The following is a 24,785-nucleotide window of genomic DNA, read 5'->3' on the forward strand; positions in this document are numbered from 1 at the left end:
AGTAATTAGTGTAGCCTAAGCCTACACTGTAGGCTACACCACTGTAAACTTTGCTGCTTTTTGCTTCAGTTCATTCATTCCGAAACCTAACTGGTCTCTCAACTCGCACTGGACCAGGCCGCTAACTGAAACCATGATGCAATGTTGCACGTGTGTTTTATACTGCGGGTGTTTCATTCAGAAAATATATATTTTTTTCATCTGAGAGATGAATACAAAAATGATCCATTCCATCCACGACCTCAGCTCGTAGCTCGACCTTGAATGACGGGTCAAGGACAGATTGTTGTTCCTATTAGTGTGTCTGTGTGGGGAAATTACCACCAAAATCACTACCAAATAAGATTATTATTTTCATAACAACTTTTAATTACATAAGCCCCCCCCCTTCTTGCTCGTAACCCACGTGACCACAGCTGTTATGAAAAATACCGCACAATGCCCTTCTGTTGTCACAGCTCTCAAGTCCCGCCCGCGTCTCTCTTGCCTTGCCCGCCTTTATTTTTACGAACCCACTGTCCAATCGCGTTGACGTATCGCCCGATCGTGGATGACTGACAGCTATTTTTAACCAACTAGGACTGTTTCCCGGTTCGAAGCCATATCCACCCCCCCGATATTACGTCCCTTCCGGTCCGATCCACGACCCCTTCGACCGCCCGCGCCGCCGTGACGACCTGAGGCTCCGCGGTCGGTTCGGCTTGTATGGTTGGTTCCCCTCCGTTACCTTCGGGCAGGAACGGAACTCTCAAACGGTTTATTATCAGGGCTGGAAGAAAGGCCCACTTGCTCCGCGGGGGAGACGGACCACGACACCCGAACAGACAGCCGCTAGTTTGACTAGTCGACGAACCTCAGTCACCAGCCCTCCCTCCCTCGCGTCCACCCGCATGGAAGCGGACGGTTTCGTTTCCCGGCGAGGCGGAGGAGTCACCATGTCGGTGGAGAGAACCTCCAGCAGCTGCGCCGCCAACAACAGCGGTGGGGTGACCACGAGCGCCGCGGCGGACATTCGGTGGCTCGGCGGCAGGCTCCTGGACACCACGGGAGCTGCTGGGTTCGTCGTCGGGAGTCTGTCGTCGTCGTCGTTGCCGAGGCTGGGGGGAGGAGGAGGAGGCGGCGGCGAGCAGGACTTTAGCCCGGTGCCGGTGTATCCCCATCGGACGGCGGAGCAGCACTCCGCGGTGGTGGAGCCCCCTGAAATAGACTATGAGGGGCTTCCTCAGGGAGTGCCCACCAGCACCCACATGTTGGCAGGGTCCGTGGCTGGCATCATGGAGCACTGCATCATGTACCCCATCGACTGTGTGAAGGTATAATATAATATATCACAATGAATATACATTTCATAGCATGTTTGTTTGTGTTGTCCAACGAGCCGATTGCTTTGGAGTTGGGTTTATAAGGCCCGTCAACTGAGCCTAAGCCTGGATGAAAGGGCTTGTTAGCAGACTAGCACTAGTTAGCATAACTGTCTGTATGTAGACAGTTAGCACAACTACAGTGTAGTTAGCATAACTACAGTGTAGTTAGCATAACTACACTGTAGTTAGAGTAACTACAGTTATTGCACTGTACATGGTAGTATATTGAACTATATTAGTTACTATGATGATGTGTTTACTGTGTTATGTTACTAATATGATATGACACTGTATAGTACACTGTACAGTACACTGTAACTTCACAGTTAGTAGGCTACACTAACTTTTGAGATTGTATAAATGGGAGAAAATTGACATTTAAGGGTCCATTTGGTCCTATTTGTATTCTCTTGAGTTACACTGAGGATCTTGAGTTACACTGAGGATCTTAACTGTGCAAATGTAGCCTTTGTAGTGCATCTGGATCATGGGAAGCTTGTGATTATTTACCGGTATGTGTAACGAATGATATCGCACGTTATCATTCCACAGAATGGGTGTCATCATGTGACTGGGTGTGCTATGGAGAGGCTGGCTATTTAGTTGAGGTCAGGGAAGCTTGGTTACTGGTCTCACTCTCGAGCAGTATCATCTGGCCGTTTGTCACAAATCACAGTTATCACAGCAAATTACAGTTGACCTTTTTCTGCACATTATTACAGTAGCAATATTGTTCAGGCCTCAAGGTCATGTCAGTTTGATTGTACCTCTCGTTACTACTTTGCAGCACCCTGTTGCTCTTCGAAGTCTGACAATGCCAGCTGGAGTCTGTCATGTCTAGTGCTCATAATGTACGAGCTGTGAGTAGCTAGCTAGTAGCTACGCAGTTAACACCTGATATCGTGCGTCCATAATGTTACCCGCTTCAGTTGCAGCTTTGAACTTGGCAGCTGAAGAAGTCCATAGTTTGTCTCACAGACTACTATATACAAATGGCCCCAACAGGAAAGTAGTATGAGCCGAAACAATAACATTGTCATGATATTTACACAAAATTGCATCTCACCATAAATAAAATAGATTCTCTTTTGGACAGTTTGAAGGTTTTATTCTGATAATTGGCCCAATATCATGCTTTGACCATAACAGGAAATGTATTTTCCAAAGATTTAGCGTTGAGCGTAACATGTTTGTGTCAACCAGTTAAATTACTGTAGCTTCAGATTTTCTTTTCTGTTTTTTGCTCTGTTTTTTGCAGATGGTATCTTTGTAGGAACTAGGAAGTCAATTTGGTTTCTATTCTAGTAATGTTCTTTCCTCACTGTGACCATTGTCTTCATTTTAATCATCTGTTTCCTGGTGTCAACAAAGCAGGTTGTTCAACGTCATGACTTGTTGCATATGGTCATTGTCTGATGCATTTCTTGCTTTGGCTTTTATAAGTTTCCTCATTCTTCAGGGTCCTTTGAAAGGTCTTGTTCCTGTCAAGCAGAGAGAGGTTTGGTTCTGATGGCCTATATACATTTAGGCTACATTTGGTGCTCTAAGAGTCTAGAGTCTCTGGTGCTACCCAGAATGACTTGCAATGTCTTACAGTAACACGTTGACAGGAGGACATTGCAGGCTTCAAACCTACAATAGTAATGGACAATAGTACATCAGTCTAAAGATCACATTACTTCTCCTGACACCTACCATTTCTGTCATTTGGCCTCATGTCCTGCAAGATTCTGTTCTTTATAAAGCCACAGCAGACCTCCTCTAAAAAGGCATACGTAGGTGTCTTTGAGTTGTTCTACCTGCTCAGCCAGTTGTAAATGGCATCAAATGTTCAATATTGGCCAAAAAAATAAAATGATTCCCCCCAATCCAGTCACACGCATGGTGCACAGAACATTGTGAAGGCCCGTGGCAATTAATCGGGGACATGCACGAGACGAGTAAGTATAGTAAATGCAGTCTACAGCACATGGCTGGCTGTAAACTATTAACAACAGTGTACAGTTTATTGTACATGGCTGTCAGTAAACTATTAACAGTGTTATGTCCAAGCAAGATAGTGGAGTAGTTGCACATATCAGGCAAGGTTCAAGGCAAGCCATTAACATTTCAAACGGGAGTTTCCCTAATGACTAAAATACAGCTTTCTGAGCATAAGCTCAGTTTTTTTTGTCTTATATGATGATGACGCACAGACAGATGATGGTCAAACATCTCAGCCAGACATATTAGTCAGAAATATAATCAGCACACACTGGGAGCCCCATTATACTGTGTAGACACAGTGAAAGAGTGCTGGCACTCGGAATAGTTCGTATATGGGTATAGGTGAGGTGTAATGGACAAAATGGTGAGCAGGCAAGGCCACCGGCCAGGCTGACCAAGACGAGGCAGAGGCAGAGGATTCGGTTTAAGGTTTTAATTGGTGTGTGTGCTGTACAAAGGGACAAACAATATACAAGGCATCAGTAAACGTATCCAAATCATAAATAGCAGTTACATCCAATAACGTCAATACTAAATAATATTCATGTCATGGGCAGCCTATATATACACAATATCAAACACCTACACAATACACACATATATCTATATAATAGGTTGAATAATATGTGAATATAATAGGTTGAATACACAGTATATATACACATACCTACATATATACATACACATACATATACATATGCATATATATATATACATAAACACACACATGTGTGAATACACATATGGGTGATGCCGTTATGCAGGCCAAACACTATGTCTATTAGTCAACAGTTCGATTCAATGACCCATTAAGAAATTAAACAACTCAAGTGCTGCTAGTCATATAGTATAAACAATAACAGGTGCAATGAAGTGAGTCCATGATGGGTGATTAATAGTTATGGCAATGAATAAACAGTTGGGTTTCCAGAGGCTTTGAACTCACGTTTGGTTAGTGGACGCACACAGTTGGAGAGTGAAGAGAGATGGTGCTGGAGGTTTGGTATACCAGCCAGTATGGTGAAGCATGCATGAATGAGTGAGTGCATTGAGTCCTATTTGTAGCCTCCCACACCTGTGTGCAGTGAGCAAGCTGCCAGCCACTCAGCCTTGATTGCAGGAGTGGCTGGGAGGCTCCATGGGCCTTTTCACAGCCACCCCGGAATTTAGGTAAATTCCTTGTTATAAAAGGCCCAATGTTCCTCCTCAGACACCTCCGGAAGAGGGACTATCCTGGCAACAGGGCGGAGATAAGTCCGGTTCTTCACCTTGACCTCAACAGTTCGGACACGACCATCACGACCAGGAATGGTCTTCGTGACCCGGCCGGTTGGCCAGGAGGCACGAGGCAATTGGGGATCCACGATCATGACAGTCTCGCTGCAGGTCTGGTCACCCAAGGCGACTGTCAGGGCCGTCTTAACGGATTTGATCTCCCGTTCCAATGTACCTCCGACATGCGGCGCACCCGGGGGGTTGAATTTGAAGGAGATCTGGTGGTCAGATAACTGGTGCTGAAGCTGAGGCTCCATCGTTCTGAAAGCTTCCTCTAGCTTGGTGTATCCTGATCGGACGTTGGTACCACAATCAGCGAGGACCTCGAAGGGGGTCCCCCGTCTTGAAATGAACCGTCTCAGGGCCTGAGACTGCTGGAACTGGATGGTCTCTGCAGTGATAGAGGTTGAGTGAGCCACCCCGTCAACACTCTCCCGTGTAGCAGCAATCAGCTCTGGTGGCAGTGGTGGGATTTCAGCCCGTTCCGGATCCCTTTCAAGCCTACGTTTGGTTCCACGGAGTAGGGGAAGGACGAACCTTGGTGTCGTGGAGAGAGGAGGATGTGGATGTGGGAAAGTGTCTATCTGCCACGGTAACTCCACATTGCGAAGGAGCTCAGCGGAGAGGTTAGGGGCTGGAGTTGGGCTGCTCCCTGTGAAGAGGGTGTTCCAGGCTTGTTGTGCCCCATGGGCACGGGTACAGGGATGGGCTGGACCCTGGACTGCCCAACCCAGGGATGTGTGGATAGCAACCGGCCCTCCGGTAGGCCCTGCCACCACTGGCTCAATCGGGGTAATGAGGGACGGGTAGTCGGACCCGATAAGGAGGAGAGGCTTAACCTTGACCAGGTTAGGCAGTGGGAGTCTCTCAAGGTGAGAATAATGTTTCTGGAGGGCACTCCCTGGACAGGTGTGTTCAGCCAAGTCGAGTCCATGAGCAGTGAAGGCGTTTTCTATCGGGTACACCAGGTCGGGTCGACCTAGGGGAGAAATGGAGAAGGCGACTGTTGCACCCTTCACCTGGAGCACATCCTGTCTCACCGTCCTGAGGTTAAGGGTCTCTGGAGTCCCCTTGAGGCTAAGCTGCCGGATGGCAGCTGGGAGAATGATGGTTCTTTCAGATCCATCATCTAAGACGGCGAATGCTTCCATGCTCCTTTGTCCATTTCTTAAGGTGACCTTCACCACTTTCAACATGACCTTGGATGAGTAGCTTGGTTGGTCAACGTACAGCCTCTTAGGGGCTGCTCCCACCATCAGTACGCTCTGCTCCCTCTGGAAGTGAGGGACGACATCATGCAGAACGGTGAGATGAATGTCTTTGCATCGATTGCAGGGTTTCTTTAAAGTGCAGGTCTCCACCTGGTGGGTCCGGGCACACTTGTAACAGCGGTCACCGGCGGTTATCCAGGCTTTGAGCTGTGGTTGAGTGAGCTCTCTGGCTTTGGGACAGGAGCCCATGAAGTGGTCTGTAGCATTGCAGTAAGGGCAATAATATGCCTGGAATTTGGGGTTCTTGTCTTTCTGAGGAGAAGCTTCCTTCCCATCCTCAGTGCTGAAGTACATCGTGGTTGGGTTAGCCTTGCGGGGAGCTTTCCTGTCCTCCGACTCCTTCCTCACCTCCGCATCATTGGCTGAGCCGGTGGCCTGTTGGGCAATGATCTTTGCTTTGGCTTTAACTTCCAGCCAACTGGCCAGATCTTTGAGGACATATGTGCGGCTGGAGCCCTCCTTCAGAATGCCTCGTGTCAAGCAATGTTCAATGAAATTCTCACTGAGGGAAGGTGGAAGCTTGCAGAGCAGTTTGTCAACGTGGGAACCACATTTGAGCTCGTTACAGTTCTCTCCCTCGACCGATTCCAACATGGATGTCAGGGACCGTACTGCCAGGGTGAAGTCCTGGAAAGCAGCAGCATCCCTGGCCTTGACAGTAGGTCCTGCAAAGATGCGGTTAAGCTCGGCTTGGACCAGCTGACGGGGCTCTCCATATCTCGCCTTCAGGGCCTGGAGGGCCGAGGTATATGGCGTCGGTGAGTGCATATAAGATTTTGCCAGGGTGTAGGCACTGGGCAGATGGAGGTGGTCTAGCAGGACCTGGTACTTGTACTGTTCGGAGAGATGACTGTGGATCCCCAGCAAGCTCTTCAGCGCCATCTCCAGCAGAATAAAGTCACTCTCCTTCCCACTTTCAAAGTAGGGAAGCTTGGGCCGTGGTACTCCGTATGCCGAGGCCACCAGAAGTTCCATAAGGCCTGGTGACTGAACTTCCTGGGCAAACAGTGGACCAACAGCTGTTGGGGGGTTGCGCTGCACCACGTTGGTGGGTCCACAGTTACGGTCCGGCTGAACTGTCACATCGGCGGGCCCGGATTCTGGTTGAGAGGGCCTCTGACCGGTAGGTGGCGGTAACTGGCGGTAGGGAGATGGGCTGGATAGATCCCTACATTGGGGAGGAGTCCTTTCCATCGCAGAGCGGAAGGTTTGGTGCGGCAGCCCTCTCTCCTCCTCCCTCGACGACTCTGCATTGAATGCGACGGGGCCCGGTGTTGCACTCTGTCCGCCTTGGAAGGCTGCGTATGCAGGGCGGTCCAGGGAGACCTGTTGGGCGGCGCCCCCTGCCGGGTGGACGGACTCTGCCTGGTGGACGGCCTCTGTGTCTTCATCTGCCTGCTCGTTCTGCACAAGGAAAGACGAGACAATCTGGGCCTCCTCCAACCTCTGCCTGGCCTGTCTCAGCCGCCGCTGTTGCACCATGTGCTTGGAGATGGACTCCTTCTCCTGCAGGTCCCGCCGAGTCCGCTCCTCCAGAATCCGACATCGCTCGTCCTTCTCCTTCAGGTCCCGCCGAGTCCGCTCCTCCAGGATCCAACATCGCTCATCCTTCTCCTTCAGGTCCCGCCGAGTCCGCTCCTCCAGGATCCGACATCGCTCGTCTACGATTCTGTCCTCCTTGATCTGCTGTTCAATCTCTAACAGAGCCATGGCCCTCTTCCGTTCTTCGAGGGCGGCCACTTGGGTGTCATGCAGGGCTATTGAGTGTCCGCTGTGCCGACTTCTATGGCTGGATGCTCTGGAGCCACTCTGTCCAGAAACCGCCTGGCTGGCAGCTCTGGAATAGTGAGCCGAACCTGCCTGGCTGGGCGCTCTGGAGTGGTGGGTGGAGGGTGCCTGGCTCGGCGCTTTGGAGTAGGGGGCGGAGCCTGCGTGGCTGGGCGCTCTGGAGTGGTGGGCGGAGCCTGCGTGGCTGGGCGCTCTGGAGTGGTGGGCGGAGCCTGCGTGGCTGGGCGCTCTGGAGTGGTGGGCGGAGCCTGCGTGGCTGGATGATGCAGCAGGCGGTTCCTCTGCGGGCTGGCCCGGTTCCACCAAGGCTGCACTCGGCTGTTGTCGCCTCCTCTGGGGGTGAGGCAACCCTTCAACCAGCAAGGCAGGTTGTTGCCTTGTGGCATGGGCCTTGGGTCGGTCGGTGGCTCCCTGGAGCGGCTTCATGGCCCTTTCGTCCGGCTCCGCTTGATCCTCCAATTTCTCTTCTTCCTCCTCTTCATCCTCCAGCCTTCTGCCTTCCTCTCTGCCTGCCATCGGTTCCATTACATCCGGCTCGAAGGACCATTGAAAGAGTGCTGGCACTCGGAATAGTTCGTATATGGGTATAGGTGAGGTGTAATGGACAAAATGGTGAGCAGGCAAGGCCACCGGCCAGGCTGACCAAGACGAGGCAGAGGCAGAGGATTCGGTTTAAGGTTTTAATTGGTGTGTGTGCTGTACAAAGGGACAAACAATATACAAGGCATCAGTAAACGTATCCAAATCATAAATAGCAGTTACATCCAATAACGTCAATACTAAATAATATTCATGTCATGGGCAGCCTATATATACACAATATCAAACACCTACACAATACACACATATATCTATATAATAGGTTGAATAATATGTGAATATAATAGGTTGAATACACAGTATATATACACATACCTACATATATACATACACATACATATACATATGCATATATATATATACATAAACACACACATGTGTGAATACACATATGGGTGATGCCGTTATGCAGGCCAAACACTATGTCTATTAGTCAACAGTTCGATTCAATGACCCATTAAGAAATTAAACAACTCAAGTGCTGCTAGTCATATAGTATAAACAATAACAGGTGCAATGAAGTGAGTCCATGATGGGTGATTAATAGTTATGGCAATGAATAAACAGTTGGGTTTCCAGAGGCTTTGAACTCACGTTTGGTTAGTGGACGCACACAGTTGGAGAGTGAAGAGAGATGGTGCTGGAGGTTTGGTATACCAGCCAGTATGGTGAAGCATGCATGAATGAGTGAGTGCATTGAGTCCTATTTGTAGCCTCCCACACCTGTGTGCAGTGAGCAAGCTGCCAGCCACTCAGCCTTGATTGCAGGAGTGGCTGGGAGGCTCCATGGGCCTTTTCACACACAGACATATGAATAGTTATATTATACTTGTTTTTCCGATTTCCAATTGTGTTATGATACTTGTATTTTGTATTCCATCATGATTTGATGTTGATGATTTTGATACTACTTTATTGTCAGAGTTTTAAGTTATTTTGTCTTCTTTAGACTCAGCTCTGTGTATTAGGGAAGTTGGGAGAATAGTTTTCTCCTTTCATTTTCTTTATAAACACTCAGTTGTTGTGGGTCACTCCGAAATCGTCAAGACCTAGCCTGATTATCAGACTCTGAAGCTTCTTGAAGTTCACTCAGAGAGTGGGCGGGGTCTATGGGCTGGATCCAGGCTAGTCGAGAGTCGAGACCAGGACCACTAAACACATGACATTTTCAGTGACGGGTGGGGGGGGGGGGGGGTGGGTGAGTTGGCACATTCCAACAGACAAAGTCATTTCCCAGCAGTCTCGAGAAGGAATTTCCATGGCAAACTTCCAACCGCAGCCCTAAATGATTACGTCTCAGGAAGAAAGCGGGATTTTTTCACATTGCGTAAATTGAATTGCCGGAGTTGCGTCATTGTCTTTTCATACATAGTCAGGTTTAGTAAGTTAATGCATTTGGGTCAGCTGATTCCAGAAACTACAAGATTTTACGTCTGTAGTGCTGTCAGGAAAATGTACTATCCAAAAATGTAAAAACGATGACGGAAAAACCACTGGATGGCCAGTGGATGGCTTTTTGCAGTTGGTTCAACCTATTGTCGGTGTAGCAGTGTGTATTTCACTGTGGCACTGTCCAGTGTGCCATTTTTGGTGTAACATTGCATTGGTGACCAGACAAACAACTGTTGATACTTGATTTCTCTTTTCTTTTCTTTTAATTCAATGCATGTATGTATCGAAATGAATTCTGCTCAGACAGAACCAAAGTGTTGTGACATTTAACATTCAGAACCACCCTTAATACTTAAAACACAAGACAAAACTACAAAACACAAAAACAAAATAAATCATAACACGATAGGTACAGTGTCCAAGTTCTCATGTCTTCGACTTCCCATTGACATTTGACACACAATCGAGTACTCAACCTGGAAATGTCCATTATATTTATGAATGGTTGCCACGTCTTGTAGTGATCATGTAGGATGTATGTACATTTCTCTAAGGGAAGTGTCTTCAGCATGGTTTCATACCAGTCGGAAATCTGTTGATGTGTGACCTCTGTCTCTTCGCCCCCTGTCACAGACGCGCATGCAGAGCTTGCAGCCAGAGCCTGGAGCGCGCTACCGCAGTGTGATGGGCGCCCTGCGGCAGATCGTGCGCACCGAAGGGGTGTGGAGGCCTGTCCGTGGCATGAATGTTATGGCAGTCGGGGCGGGGCCAGCCCATGCCTTGTACTTCGCCTGCTACGAGAAGATCAAATTCTCCTTGAACAACACGGTCTACCCGGGAGCCAACAGCCACGTTGCTAACGGTAGGAACTAGGAAGCCTGTGTGCACATCGACACACAGGATGTCGCTGCGACACCCTACTTCTCCAAAAGACTGTTGGAAGTGCTTCTGTTTGGTTTCACATGAGCACCAGGCGGCATTGGCTCAGGGGTAGAGTGGCCGGTAGAGCAGCCCGGAAACCGCAAGGTTCCCATTTTGATCCCGGGCTCCCCCATGAGTTAGTGTCGAAGTGTCCTTGAGCAAGAGTAAGACTCCGAACTGCTCCCGAGGAGCAGGTTGGTGCCTTGCATGGTTTCCTCTGCCATCTGTGTATGAATGTGTATCACTGTGACTGGGTGAATGTAATCTATGTATAGCGCTTTGGATAAAAGAACCATTTACCATTTTCTTTATTTGCCTGTCCTGACTTTTGCCATGGAAAACACAGCAGTTGTGCCACAGTATTGCTTCTTCTATTAACATTAAGGGCTGTGTCCACAGACTGTTTGTTTATTTATTATTATTAGTAGTAGTACTTTTGATATGTGTAGAGACCTTTTTTGAGTGGTGCAACCACTCCTACAACCAGCAATGTCCGTGTGTATCTATGTATCAGTGACCGTCATGAGCACGAGTATGTGACTTATTAGTACCAGTAGGGGCGCCAGAAAAACAGTCACAGGCACTCATTACGCAATTTTTGAACCTAGCAACCATTGCTGTGCTTGAATGGCGTGTCATTTGCGATTCTGCGTTATCGCGAATAGCCTAGATAAAAAACTGGTAAACATGGATGGCATGGTTGTGGTATCGCCCTTCAATGCAGTCTGTAAGACACAGCCAGGATCAACCACTTAGTCTCGCCTCTTCCTTGGTTTTAACCCATTCTGGGCGGGAACCCCTTTTGGTGTTTCAAGCATTATGTCATGCTTTAGCTATTGAAAAATAGCAGATCTACAAGCTCATAGCACGCCACCGAGTGGCGCGCTACGAGCTTGTAGGTCTGCTATTTTTGAAAAATCGTAAAAATGTGGCGCAAATCTTTGAATATATATTTTTTCAAAGTGAATGTTTTTAACTCGGGTAATTGGTTAGTCAAAAAAGTGATATTGATGAGCTGCACTAGTAGTGCACTCCTCCAAAATTGTAAAATTGTACATTTATTTACGTGCCTGGGGTGTGCTGCTGCAAAAAACAAAAAAAAACGCTAGCTGCCTAGAGCATTAAGGCTCATACATACTCCAGTTTTTGGTGATAGGTTATCACCGTTTTAGGTGATAGCTTATCTCATAAAACGGTGATAAGAGTTGAGGCCATCATACTCGCGGTGATGTCCTTAAGGATTGACCCCGCCTCCCTGTGGTTTACCCAACTTCTAGACCAATCAGTGAACGGGGTGATAGCTCCAGAGTGAAAAGACTTGTCTGATAGTAAAAACACACCCGTGTGAACCGAGTGGTGCAACTCCGCTCTCCCCCCCCCCCCCCCCCCCCTCTCTCTCTCTCTCATTAGCAGGCAACAGTGCAGCACTGTCTCTCTCTTTCTGTTTCTGCATGGCACAACAGCGCCCCTACTGGTGCTCATGAACACATACATAGGTGAACCAACACATAGGTGAACACGGACATTGCTGTTCCTTGGAGTGGTTGTACCACTCAAAAACAGAGATGGGTCTGTGTCCCCGGTGATAGCTGATCATCACCGCGACTGACATAATGGTGTAGTTTTCCAACCCTTTAAAAACTACACCGTGTATGTATGAGCCTTTAGGGTGCGTCTTTACTATAGTAAGAAATGCATGGCAGAATGGGACTGGTTGCTGGAGGAAAGCGACGTGTTCTATGGACATACGTACAGTCGTACACTGCCGCTGTTGGGTAATGACCAAAGTATTTTCTGCTTGTATTTGTGGGGCGCGGCCACACAAATGTTGGATGGCCGGTAGTGTCAAATATGTCAACAATTAAACCATAAATACATGCAACAGTACATGTATGTAAATGTGACGCAACAATTTATTTTGCAACGGGAATCTACACCCAGTCGCTTGCATAGCATGGAAATGAATGGGACACCACTGTTTTAATTACACATACCGGTATACAGTATAAATAAATATAATCTAAGTTACGCAGTCAGGTGGCATTTAATGAATGTAGACCTAGACAGACGGCACACACTTTGTCCACTGTCTCGTCGCCATAAATAAGGAAAGTCAACGCACGTCGTCGGACATAACATAAACATCAGTGATGTATACAATTCCTGAACCGTTGAGACAATAAGATCTGGGTCAATTGGGGGTCAGAAATACTAGGCTTGCTTGCTCTGTACAATGGTGCAGCGAGCTGATGGTCAGGACTGGGTGGGGTACGGTGTGCTGGGAGAAGTGGCACAGACAAAAGGCACCCTTGGCCTTTTTAATTGATTGTAGCGAGACAGAGAATTGATGGGAGATTGGGATGGGGGACTTCGAACTGGGTGGGGACATTGAAACTAGTACTGTATGTATGTGGTTAAACGCCAGGTATCTACGGATACGCCCTAGGAAATGTTTTAAGTGGCTGTGGTGGTTCTATACTGGCCAGATTCCAGTGTGCATAACTGGAAAAAAGGTGACAAAACAAACGTGTTAATTGCATTCAAATGTAAAAGCCTGAAGAGGTTAACTCCCCTCTGCTCTTTGTCTCCTGTAGGTGTAGCAGGCTGCATGGCCACATTACTCCATGATGCTGTTATGAACCCAGCGGAAGGTACAAGTCTTTTCTCTTCTTACTCTTAATTATCTAGTCTAATACATTGGTTCTTCTCAGAGTATTTTTGTTTCAACAACCCCAATAACTCAAAGAGTACAAATGAAACCAGGTCCATTTGGTTCCATTTGTAATTTTGTACACTCTGAGTTATAGACTTTTAGTCTAAAGGTTCCATTTGGTTGGTTATGGACTGGACCACACTTTGAGAACCACTGTTCTAATATGTTTGCTCGCCTGACACACACACACACACACATGCATGTAACTCTGCAGCTGTGACACTAGGGAGAGCTCATGACTCTTCTTTACCAACTGTTACTGTAAATGGAGAAGACTCCTGTTGACAATTTGGGGAATGAACTGGGAAGGAATTCTGTTCTTTTTACATTTTAGTACTGTAAACTGAAATGCTAATGAATCTTGTAATATGTTTTATGTATTCCTCCATATGCCCGACTGGGCAACTTCTAATAATATTCTAGAATGGACATAGATATCTGATCAATCGGCACATAAATGGGGGAAAAGTGACTATATGGTGCAATCGGGGAGACAGATTATTTTATTTTATTATAATCTTTTGTGCTTTCTGACATGTCTGTGCATCCTAACCACCTCTCTGCTTCCCCCCCCAGTGGTGAAGCAGCGCATGCAGATGTACAACTCGCCGTACCGCGGCGTGCTGCATTGCATCGGCGCCCTGGTGCAGCGCGAGGGCCCCGCCGCCTTCTACCGCAGCTACACCACGCAGCTCACCATGAACGTGCCGTTCCAGGCGCTCCACTTCATGACCTACGAGTACCTGCAGGAGCTGCTCAACCCGCGCAGACAGTACAACCCCACCTCGCACGTGGTGTCCGGCGCGCTGGCCGGCGCCCTGGCCGCCTCGGTCACCACGCCGCTGGACGTGTGCAAGACGCTGCTCAACACCCAGGAGGCCCTGGCCCTCCATGTGCTCCACGCGCAGGCCCCCGTGACCGTGGCTGCGGGGGGGGTTGGCGCGGCGGTGGCAGCGGCCTCCACCGGCGGTGGCAACTCCTCCCGCCACATCTCGGGCCTGGGCGAGGCCTTTCGGACGGTTTACAGGATGGGCGGCATGCCGGCCTTCTTCAAAGGCGTCCAGGCCCGGGTCATATACCAGATGCCCTCCACGGCCATCAGCTGGTCCGTCTACGAGTTCTTCAAGTACGCCATCACCAAGCGGCAGCACGAGAGGCAGCTCCGCGCCGAGCGGGACTGAGACGAGTGGAGAAGCTCGCCTGGCGGCGAGAAGACGAGAGCTTCACAGTGGTTCGATGGGGGATCCGGTTTACCTCCTCCCCACCCAACCATGTCCTTCTCTGCCCTTCTTGTTTTTCCTTTAGGTTTCATTTGTCAGTCCCCTTCCCTGAAGTGGCTTGTGTAGGGATGAAGAGTGACAAATTAGACCATAGGGATAAACCTCCTAACATCTAGACAATGCTCACACCTTCAGCGTTGGGAAATATACCCTCTTTCAACTGTTAATGTAGACATACTTTGCACTTTAATATATATATATATACTGCATATACAGTATATGTTACTACCACTTCATCTGTGGAACAAGTTTAAACTTTACACATAAAACAATCTCTTTTCCGGAGACGGCTGTTCGGTTACGTGACATTAACAAATAATGGTCCGATACTTCGTCAGCGCGTTGTAATGTGGCTGCTTACAGTCAGAAAAAGGCACGTTGCCTCTCTCTGAAGTTAAGTTTAATGAGGAATACCTAGTAACTAATTATTTGTAGATTTATTTAAAGCCTGAAGAACTTTCTTCACCCCGTGGGCGACACTGGCAGGACTTCTCCTCGGCCTACTGAGCTGAGAGTGTCACAGTTAGATTTTTGTAACACTTGAGTATTAAACACACACACAGCTGTGGCTGGGATTAGGGTCATATGCCTCTGTTAATTGGATGGATGTGATTTGTGTGCTGTTACAATGACTGGATGAGCATAAATTACACAGTAAATCCTGAGTGGTAAGAGTGTACAAATTAGAGTTGCGATCCTGACCGGAACCGAATCCAACATTGAGGAACCGGAATCGGTTCCGTCACATTTGGAGCTGTTTCCGGTTATCACACTGTCAAAGCTGGTGTGTGGACTGCTATACAATTACAATAATCGGTGCTTCTCAAACTTTTCCATTTCAAGCACCACCATAACTCGGGAGTGTACAAAATTGTGTACACTCAAGAGTTACAGACCTGTACTGTAAGTACACTGAGTTAAAGGTTTACACAGGGTACATTTGGAACCCCTAAAGGAATTGTGAAGGGGAACTGTTAAGGAATCGGACCGTAGAGGACACACTAGAATCATACAAATCCTACAGGATCCCAACCCTACAAATGTAACCAGATAGACCGTAAGCGCAATACTGTACATACTCCTTCCTCGGAAGCTGTGTACCTCCAGATGTCCTGTCCTTCCCAAACTATAGTTTAGGAGACCTTTCCGAACCAGTTTTTCTGACGTTGGAAGGTAGTATTGTGCATTATGGGCCCATTCTACACTCAAGTAAAATGAACACTCGATACAATGTAATATAGCAGTGTAACTCTTGAACCTGGATATGACTGTAGACCAGTGGTTCTCAAAAGTGGGATCCAGAGGATCCTTCAGAGGGTTCTAAATTGACCCTTACAAGTCTGTTACTCAGTTTACAAATGGACCCGGTCCATTTGGTTCAATCTGTAGGTATACCGTCCGACTTTTTTAAAGTTTGAGAAACGCTGTTGTAGACTGTTTCAGGGACCTGATGGATGGTTCAGCTCTGTAGTCTGTACATGATGTCTGCCTGGTCGGGCAGTGCTGTCCTCTGCTTCTCCATTACCCCCCTGGTCAGTGGTTTCAGGTCAACACAGTTCTCTCCAGGATGCTTAGTCTGTGGGTCATTGATTAAAAAAGGTGACTCGGATCCAGATCAGTCTTTGCAGATTGATGACATTTGCAGAGTTTGATCTCAAAATGTGATATCTGTCACATGGGGCGGAAAACATATTTCTTTAGCAAATGTTATAAAAAATTATATATACCTACGGGTACTTTTTCAAGATTAGCAGTAGTCTGCTTTTACCATTTTGTCAAACATGGGCTAAAGGCCATATTTGACAAAATGTTGGTGAAAATGTTGAAATTGAAAATTCATGGTAACACTTCAAGAAGACTTTGTTTTCACAGGAATACTACAATATGTTGCATTTTAGAATAGAAGTCTTCATTTCAGATTGGTCCCGAAGGGCATAACTAAATGCCTTAGCAAATACAGTTCTTTGTTTGATTGTTTTGTTTTTGTTCTTTTGATTTTGAAATCTGCACGGCTTCGTAGCACTTAGTCATTTTACATTGACTCGTGAAAAAAGTTAAGTGTACAATGACAATTACTACTACTACACAAGGCCTTCCAAATAGCCGCCACAAACCCAACGCACAACGACAAAGCAAGAGTTCCTTTGAAACATAACTTTGTGTTTTGAAGCCATATGCAAGGAAATGAGAGCATTGTACATAAGATGTAGAGAGATGGGCAGATGAAAGCCAGCTATATTTTGGAGACAAATTGTACTTAATTATAGTTATTGTATGACCCAATTGTATAGCCTATCGGCCATTCTATATTCCAACCAGGTATCAATGAATAACCTGTGTCATACATTTCTAAATGCAAGAGGAAGAAGAAAAAACATGCTGGATAATTTAAAGCCTATGTTGAAGTGTTGGTCTTCTTGCTATATGCCGAGTTTTCATTCATGGAAAACCAAAGACTGATGGCAATAGACGGAGGAGTGGAACGTTTATTAAATGGGTCAAAAAAAGATGATAATGTGAAATGCTTAAACTGAAAGAGAAGCCTGTATTTTGTGAATTGTAAATAAACTCGCTATGGCAGCTCCTCGCAGAAGCAGGGTCTTCTCTTGGTGCTGGTATCAAAGCGCTGAGAAATTCTAACTGTGTTTGGGTCTTTTTTTTATTAGCTTTATGTGAAGGACCCCATAACTCAGAGACTGGAGTGTACAAATGGTACACATATGTACACTGTCTCAGTGTCCATTTGGAATCCCCTCAAGGAACCCTGGGGGTCTTTTTTATTATTATTATTTAACTTTACTGCCCACAATGGCTGAAATGCAACCCAAATAATTCAATTAGTTTAATTCTGTGAAGGATATTTGTGTTGTAGCTATCCCTATTGCAGTGTACAGAACAGAATTCCTTAAAACAAATATATAAAGACACAGTACGACGGTATCTGAGCCTTGTGAACGATATTAGTCTTGTGCAGGAAACCATAGTGGTGCTAGTTTCCAGGTGGTATGGCACAGCAACACTAATGCGAGGAGTCAGTCAAGCTGACTGGTTCTGGATGGAAAAGCCTAAAGGTTAGCATGCAGGACCAGAAGACTCGGGCCTGAGGGCAGTGAGGGCCAGGCCCAAGATACAACTGAAGATGCGTTTATTTGGTAAGATTGTTATAGAACGTTTGTGGTGAGATAGCAAAGCATACAGTGCCTTCGGAAAGTATTCACACCCCTTCACTTTTACCACATTTTGTTTTGTTACAGCCTCATTTCAAAATGGATTAAATTCGTTTTTTTCCTCATCAATCTACACACAATACCCCATAATGATGAAGTGAAAAAAGTTTTCTCAAATATTTTGTTAATTTATTAAAAATAAGAAGCTGGAAAAACACAGCAATTACAGCCTTAAGACTTTTTGGGAATGATGCTAAAAGCTTGGCACACTTGAATTTGGGGTATTTTCCCCCTTTTTCTCTGCAGATCCTCTCATCCTCTGTCAGGTCAGCATCTCTACACAGCTATTTTCAGGTCCTTCCAGAGATGCTCAATGGGGTTCAAGTCTGGGCTCTGGCTGGGCCTTTCACAGGACTTTCACAGAGTTGTCCCAAAACCAATCCTTCGTTATCTTAGCTGTGTGCTTGGGGTCGTTGTCCTGTTGGAAGGTGAATCGTTGACCAAGTCGGAGGTCAGGAGCAGGTTTTCATCCAGGATGTCTCTGTACACTGCTACATTTATCTTTCCCTCTATCCTGACAAGTCTCCCAGTTCCTGGGAGACCCACAGCATGATGCTGCCACCACCATGCTTCACCGTAAGGATGGTATTTGCCAGGTGATGAGCGGTGCCTTGTTTCCTCCAGACGTAACGTTTGGCATGCAGGCCAAAAAGCTCTATTTTGGTTTCATCAGACAAGAGAATCTTGTTAATAATGGTCTGAGAGTCGTTTAGGTGCCTTTTGGCAAACTCCAAGTGCGCTGTGACGCCCGGCTGTCATGTGCCTTTTATTGAGGAGAGGCTTCGGTCTGGAGGAAACCAGGCACTGCTCATCACCTGGCAAATACCATCCCTACGGTGAAGCATGGTGGTGGCAGCATCATGCTGCCAGGAACTGGGAGACTTGTCAGGATAGAGGGAAAGATAGAGGGAGCAGTGTACAGACATTCTGGATGAAAACCTGCTCCAGAGCACTCAGGACCTCCGACTTGGTCAACGATTCACCTTCCAACAGGACAACGACCCCAAGCACACAGCTAAGATAACGAAGTATTGGTTTTAGGACAACTCTGTGAAAGTCCTTGAGTGGCCCAGCCAGAGCCCAGACTTGAACCCCATTGAGCATCTATGGAAGGACCTGAAAATAGCTGTGTAGCGACGCTCCCCGTCTAACCTGACAGAGCTTGAGAGGATCTGCAGAGAAAAAGTGGGAGAATACCTCAAATTCAAGTATGCCAAGCTTGTAGGATCATTCCCAAAAAGTCTTAAGGCTGTAATTGCTGCCAAAGGTGCCTCAACTTGGTACTAAGTCAAGAGTGTGAATACCTATGTACATGTGTTTTTCCAGTTTCTTATTTTTTATAAATTAACAAAATATTTGAGACAACTTTTTTCACTTCATCATTATGGGGTATTGTGGGTAGATTGATGAGGGAAAAAAACGAATTTAATCCATTTTGAAATTAGGCTGTAACAAAACAAAATGTGGTAAAAGTGAAGGGGTGTGAATACTTTCCGAAGGCACTGTAAATAATACAATATATACCCATTATGCTAATAATGACCCACCTAGCTCTGGTCCATAGCTCTAATGAGAGCTAACCCTATAGGCTACCTACAGTATATGCTATGCATGGTCTTGTCATATATATCACGTTCTATTATCCTCTAGTAACTCTGGATTATGTCATAGTTTACATGATTTTTTAAATCAAGGTAATGCACATTTATATTTATGCACAGGGATGTTATCTGGGCCTATCTACCCAGCTAATCCTAACGAGGTAAACGCCTACATTATGTAGGCGTTTGACTTTTATGTAGGCTACTACACACCTAATTAGGTGTAGGCCTAGTTGAGCCTGCCATGTCATCTGGAGGTTATCAAATCCAATGCGTGGTTTAAGTCTTCAAAAATATTGATCATACATATGTACAAATTTTATACCGGTATGTTTGCTGCACTACCTCCAGACACCGCCAGATGGCGGTCAATTATAGCTTTCCAGAACCAACTCCATCTGCACATTGAATCAATGAATACAGATAAAATGTATCATCATCTACTCTACACTAACATTATCGAGTAGCCTAGTCGGTTGTCTCAAAATTACATTGAAAACATGTAATGGTTTTTTTCAACTTACATTTTATTAATTTTTCATGAACAGAAATAGACAAGGACATACAGAAAGCAAAAAGACAAACAATTGAACATTACAGTATGTGTTGCCAACTCAGGAAATAAAAAGTAAAAAAGTAGATAAATGCTATAATTGTAGGAGATCACACACAGGCAGGATAATAATACAATGCAAACAATATGTGAGCGTGCGCACACACATCACACACACACTCACACGCACATGCACACACCCACACACAATAATATTGGACAGTAAAGTACTGTATATAAAGAAAATAAATAACAACAGTTACCATCCCATCTATGGGGTCACCCTCTAGAAATATAAGCATCTATGTATCATAAGCATGAGTATTTGTGTCAAGGTTTCAAGCATCATATCTATTGTTTACATTCAGATACAAACACCAAAAACAAAGCAAGACAAAAGCCAAACACTCTGGTTCCTAGCCCACCTGTTGTTCAGTAGTATAATCAAACATGTAATGGTTTAATAAATAAATTAAAATTAAAAAGCAACTACACAAAAAAAAGAACCTGCAACTTTACAGAAAAATATGTTTGAAGAAGTCGCTTATAAATAATAAGTTGACATGGCAACAACACTGAACACTGGTTGATGGCAGGAAAATAAATCTGTGACCTTTTCATGACAAGACGGTGTCGTCACTGACCGTGCACAGTGCCACCCTACCGGAAAGCAGGCTGTTACACAGAGAATGCCACCCCTAGCACACACACACACACACACACACACACACACACACACACACACACACACAAACACACACACACACACACAAACACACACACACACACACACACACACACACACACACACACACACACACACACACACACACACACACACACACACACACAATCACTACCATCATTCTTAAAGGTGGATCCCATTTCACGCGGGGCCCCCTGTGTTTGTTGTCGTTCCTTGTGGCCTACAAACTGAAATGCTGTCTTCTCATCTCACTTTACCTTATTGCCATTCCTTTCTCCCTAAAGTTCACATGTGTTATGAAATGTTAGTGATCCATTTTGTCTGAGAAGGAACATCTCGGCTGTTGTGCGACAGGTGAGGTCAGGGCCGCCTTGTCTGTGTGGCGTACGGCAGCATGGCTTTAGGGCAGCAAGCTTGTCAGAGCCAAGGTCAACATCAAGAGTGTTAGCCCAAGACCTGAGCTATAGTTCTCAAAATGTCGAACCATCTACAATTAACGCGTTTAAGTTAATGATTAATTGTCACACAAATAACTGTGATTAACGATGTAATCATGTTTTTGGCATTGAACATTGGAATATTGAATAAAGAAATAATTTCTGTGTGCCTTTTAGGCTTCGTAATCAAAACATTGCACATAGTTGCACAAAAATAAATACTAAAAACTAAATATGCAAGGAAATTCCTCAAATAATATACAGACCTATGAGATAGAAAGAATGAAGGGAGGGAGGGGAGCCAGTCGTCTTCCCTTGAGAAAATCCTCTACAATCCCCTTGATTTGACAAATGGAGTTTCACTGGTGTTTAATGTGGGATGAGTCTCTATAATCGCTTCATCGGTGACGGCCCATCTCCTGCTCACACAACTACAGACAATTTAACACTCCATACAGTCGTATGGATCTGTGTAAACAGCATTTATCAGTAGGCCTATTCACTGTGGCAATATGGCATATGTTGTCAAAATTGGCACCCCCATGTACCAGAAGCCTATGAAGTGCTGTTTTACAGATATACTATACTTGAGAGCAATCTGCCCTTAAACACAGGTATAGGAGGATGATGAATGTATGTGGTTATATGCTCTGATGATTTGCACTCAAAGCCCTGTTTCAGGTAAGTAATCATTGGTGGTTCTTCCAGTTTAGGCAAATAAGAAAAACCTAAGAAAAAAAGGATAACCACTTGGCCCAGGCCGTAGCGTAACGGTCTGGGCACCGGACTGGTAATCCAGTCGCAGTGTGCCGCGGGTTCGACTCCCGGACCCGACACGGCCTTTACTGCATGTCATCCCCCCATCTCTCTCCCGTTTCCTGTCAGCCTACTGTCTGTCCCTTCAAAAATCAATAAAAGGCGTAAGCCGCAAAAAAATATCTTAAAAAAAAAAAAGCCATTGTGTTGAAATAACCAACACAGGGTTCCACACTATTATGAAACCGTAGGCAACTATAGGTATTCATCTTAATTTTTTTTAACGTTTTTGTTGTCCTTGCCAAAAGCTTGCAAATACAGAAATGTGACCTGTTGCGTTGAAATCAGAAATTGAGAATATTATTGTAACAAAGACAACATCGTCTTTCGTCTTAACATATTTTTTTGTCAAATCAAGTTATTTAAAAATGATCTTTGGTGCCTTCTGATTTTATTCAGAGGGAAACAAAAATATGAATACCTTGTTTGTGATATTTGTTGGCTTTCCCTAAAGCCAGCAGGCAATTTTGAACAAAAAGTAGGCCCTATGCATGATATAAATTCAGATAGTGTCAAAATATGAATGATTTATTTTGCACAATCTCTCCTTTGTAGCTATATGGCCATGTGTTTGTATATGTATTTGTATGTCTGTTTTGAAGGTTTGGTCCAAAACAACAAAAACCGCTGGGTGGATTTCTGTTGAATTTGTGTGCACCTTCATGTTCCCGACACGTTGTCGACTATTCTATTTCTAACTATTCTTAAATGTTTTTCAAAATAGTAAAACAATTCAAAAAAGTTTAGACATAAGGGGTAAGGCAAGATAGGGCCCGGTCCCCGCCTTTTCCTCTAGTTTGTGTACAAGATCTCAAAATGCAACGGATAGATTGTCATGACAATTGCTGAATGCATTCATGCTCCCGGCCCATAAAATGAATCTCGTCATATGTGGACGAGCAAATCGCTATTTTTGTACTACACAAACATTAAATTCCCATTGACAATGGATGGAGAATTTATGTCATATTATGTGTCTGAGCAAATAGGCATAGTGTCTATTTTACGATGATGTACGAAGATAAGAGCGCCCCTCACTTTTCACAGGTGTGATTTTTTAAATGATTTTACTGCTAAGTATATATTCGTCCCCCCTCCCCCCTTTCTGCTAAGTACGAACATGTTCGTACCTTAAAGCTTTACAACAAATATGAAACGGTTTAGCCGAAAACCAGCTTTTAACATTGGCCCGGTTACTAGGCAACACCTCTGACTCCGTCACCCCCAGCACTGGGATTTTTGCACATGGCCCCCATAGACCTCCAGTCAAAGTAGGATCTTCAATGCCTCATATCTCTGAAACTATGAGCGTTGTCCTTGGTGATCGTCATCCAACAACATGGATAACATCGTTATCCATGTTGTTAATTGAGTTAGGGCCCAGATATAGGGCCTTAATTTTCAGGCCTGTTGAGAACTCTAGACTAGTTTTCGCCCGCTGCTGGGCGTCGGGCAGCTGATGATTGAGTTGTATGTCTCCAGCTTGACTCTGTTTATGTTTATAAAGACATGTACTGGTCGAGGTTGGTTCGGAAGACGTTTTAGAGTGTCTCTGAGCTCTGCCAGTGAGTCAGTGACTGTACGAACTTGTGACCCAGCAGGACCTCAACGGTTTTCTGGAAGCATGTCAACCATGTTGCTCGTCCCCAGAGTCTGCTATTTTGACCTTCAGTACAAGGGCCGATTCATACTCCTATTTTACTGCCGAACCTCAAATTACGTCACATTGTAGGCTCTACAGAGCCGAACCGACTTTTATCCGGCTCTAAAATAGGAGTATGAATCGGCCCCAAGTCTGTATTTAAAGTCTGGAAAGATTTTGCTGCATTTGGCACAGCAGTAACTTCCAGATCTACAATTTTCTTGTTGAAGTCTGCACTCTGCACGGGGACACACGCCTTGTATATGCAGTGGTCTTGTCGAATGTCAACAACCTTTGCCACTACTACACTACCAGTAATCCGCCCATTCTCTCTGTCCCTGGGGGCGCATTCTTAATTCCGCCCATGGTAAGAAATGATGGAAAATCATGGACACCCCCCAAAAGATTTGTCACAAATCTGCAGGCTGCAGGATGTAAATAGTAAGTGTTAAATTGAAGATATGTGCCTATACTATCTTCAAGATTTTTTTTATTTGTGTCTCTTCTATGTTTTTGGACACTTAGTACCCTAATACATGGTCTGTTGTTTGTATTCAGTGATGGCTTCCTAATCCTGTTACCGGTATATATTTTGCCCTTGAGTCAAGTATAAAGCCTTTATATTCTTTGTAATGTGTAAAAAACAAAACAAAGGTCCATTGACTCATTGTCTCTAGTTTGGATAATTCTAAGTGTTGTTTTTCCTTTATTCACAAACATCAGAATAAAGGGCTGTGTGACGTGTGTGTGCCTTCTTTTAACTCATGGTGAAACCATTTTGCATGCAGGGCATATAATGATTTTAGTGAGACGCTGTGAGTTTGTGTTATTGTAAACACTGACATTTTTCGATGAATGGGTTTTGGGTACTGGTCAATGTGTGTGTCCACTGGATCTTCTCAGAAACATAATGTTTTTGACCCATAGAGCCGTGCCAGCAAATGAATAAATGTGGATCAGAGAGGATAAATATTTAGATCTCTGTGGCTGATGGACGAGACAAACCCCAGCTTGAACAGTTCCTTTTGGCTCATTTCCCACCCCAGGACACGGGGTAACAGTTTAAAAAGGCATTTCTCAAACATGTGTCCATTGCAACATATATTCGCCTAATACTGCTTAGTTCCAAGTGTAGGAGCCAAAATATACATTTTGTTTGTTTATTCTATTTGTTTATTTTTTTTTTTCACGCTTGGGTTTTCGATGTGCCACA

General features: G+C 45.3%; 1 protein-coding gene across 1 annotated transcript; it reads left to right on the forward strand.

The window, feature by feature from the left end:
* The first annotated feature begins 646 nt into the window (after positions 1-646).
* LOC310858177 (mitoferrin-2-like) lies at positions 647-17,230 on the forward strand. Its single transcript, XM_083764280.1, has 4 exons — positions 647-1,313; positions 10,310-10,538; positions 13,192-13,248; positions 13,887-17,230. Exons 1-4 carry the CDS (start codon positions 891-893, stop codon positions 14,489-14,491), a joined length of 1,314 nt encoding a protein of 437 aa, XP_083620406.1. The 5' UTR covers positions 647-890; the 3' UTR covers positions 14,492-17,230.
* Positions 17,231-24,785: the final 7,555 nt, after the last annotated feature.

Source organism: Protomyctophum parallelum (genome assembly GCF_964188405.1).
Source record: "Protomyctophum parallelum genome assembly, chromosome: 5".
Classification (NCBI taxonomy): domain Eukaryota; kingdom Metazoa; phylum Chordata; class Actinopteri; order Myctophiformes; family Myctophidae; genus Protomyctophum; species Protomyctophum parallelum.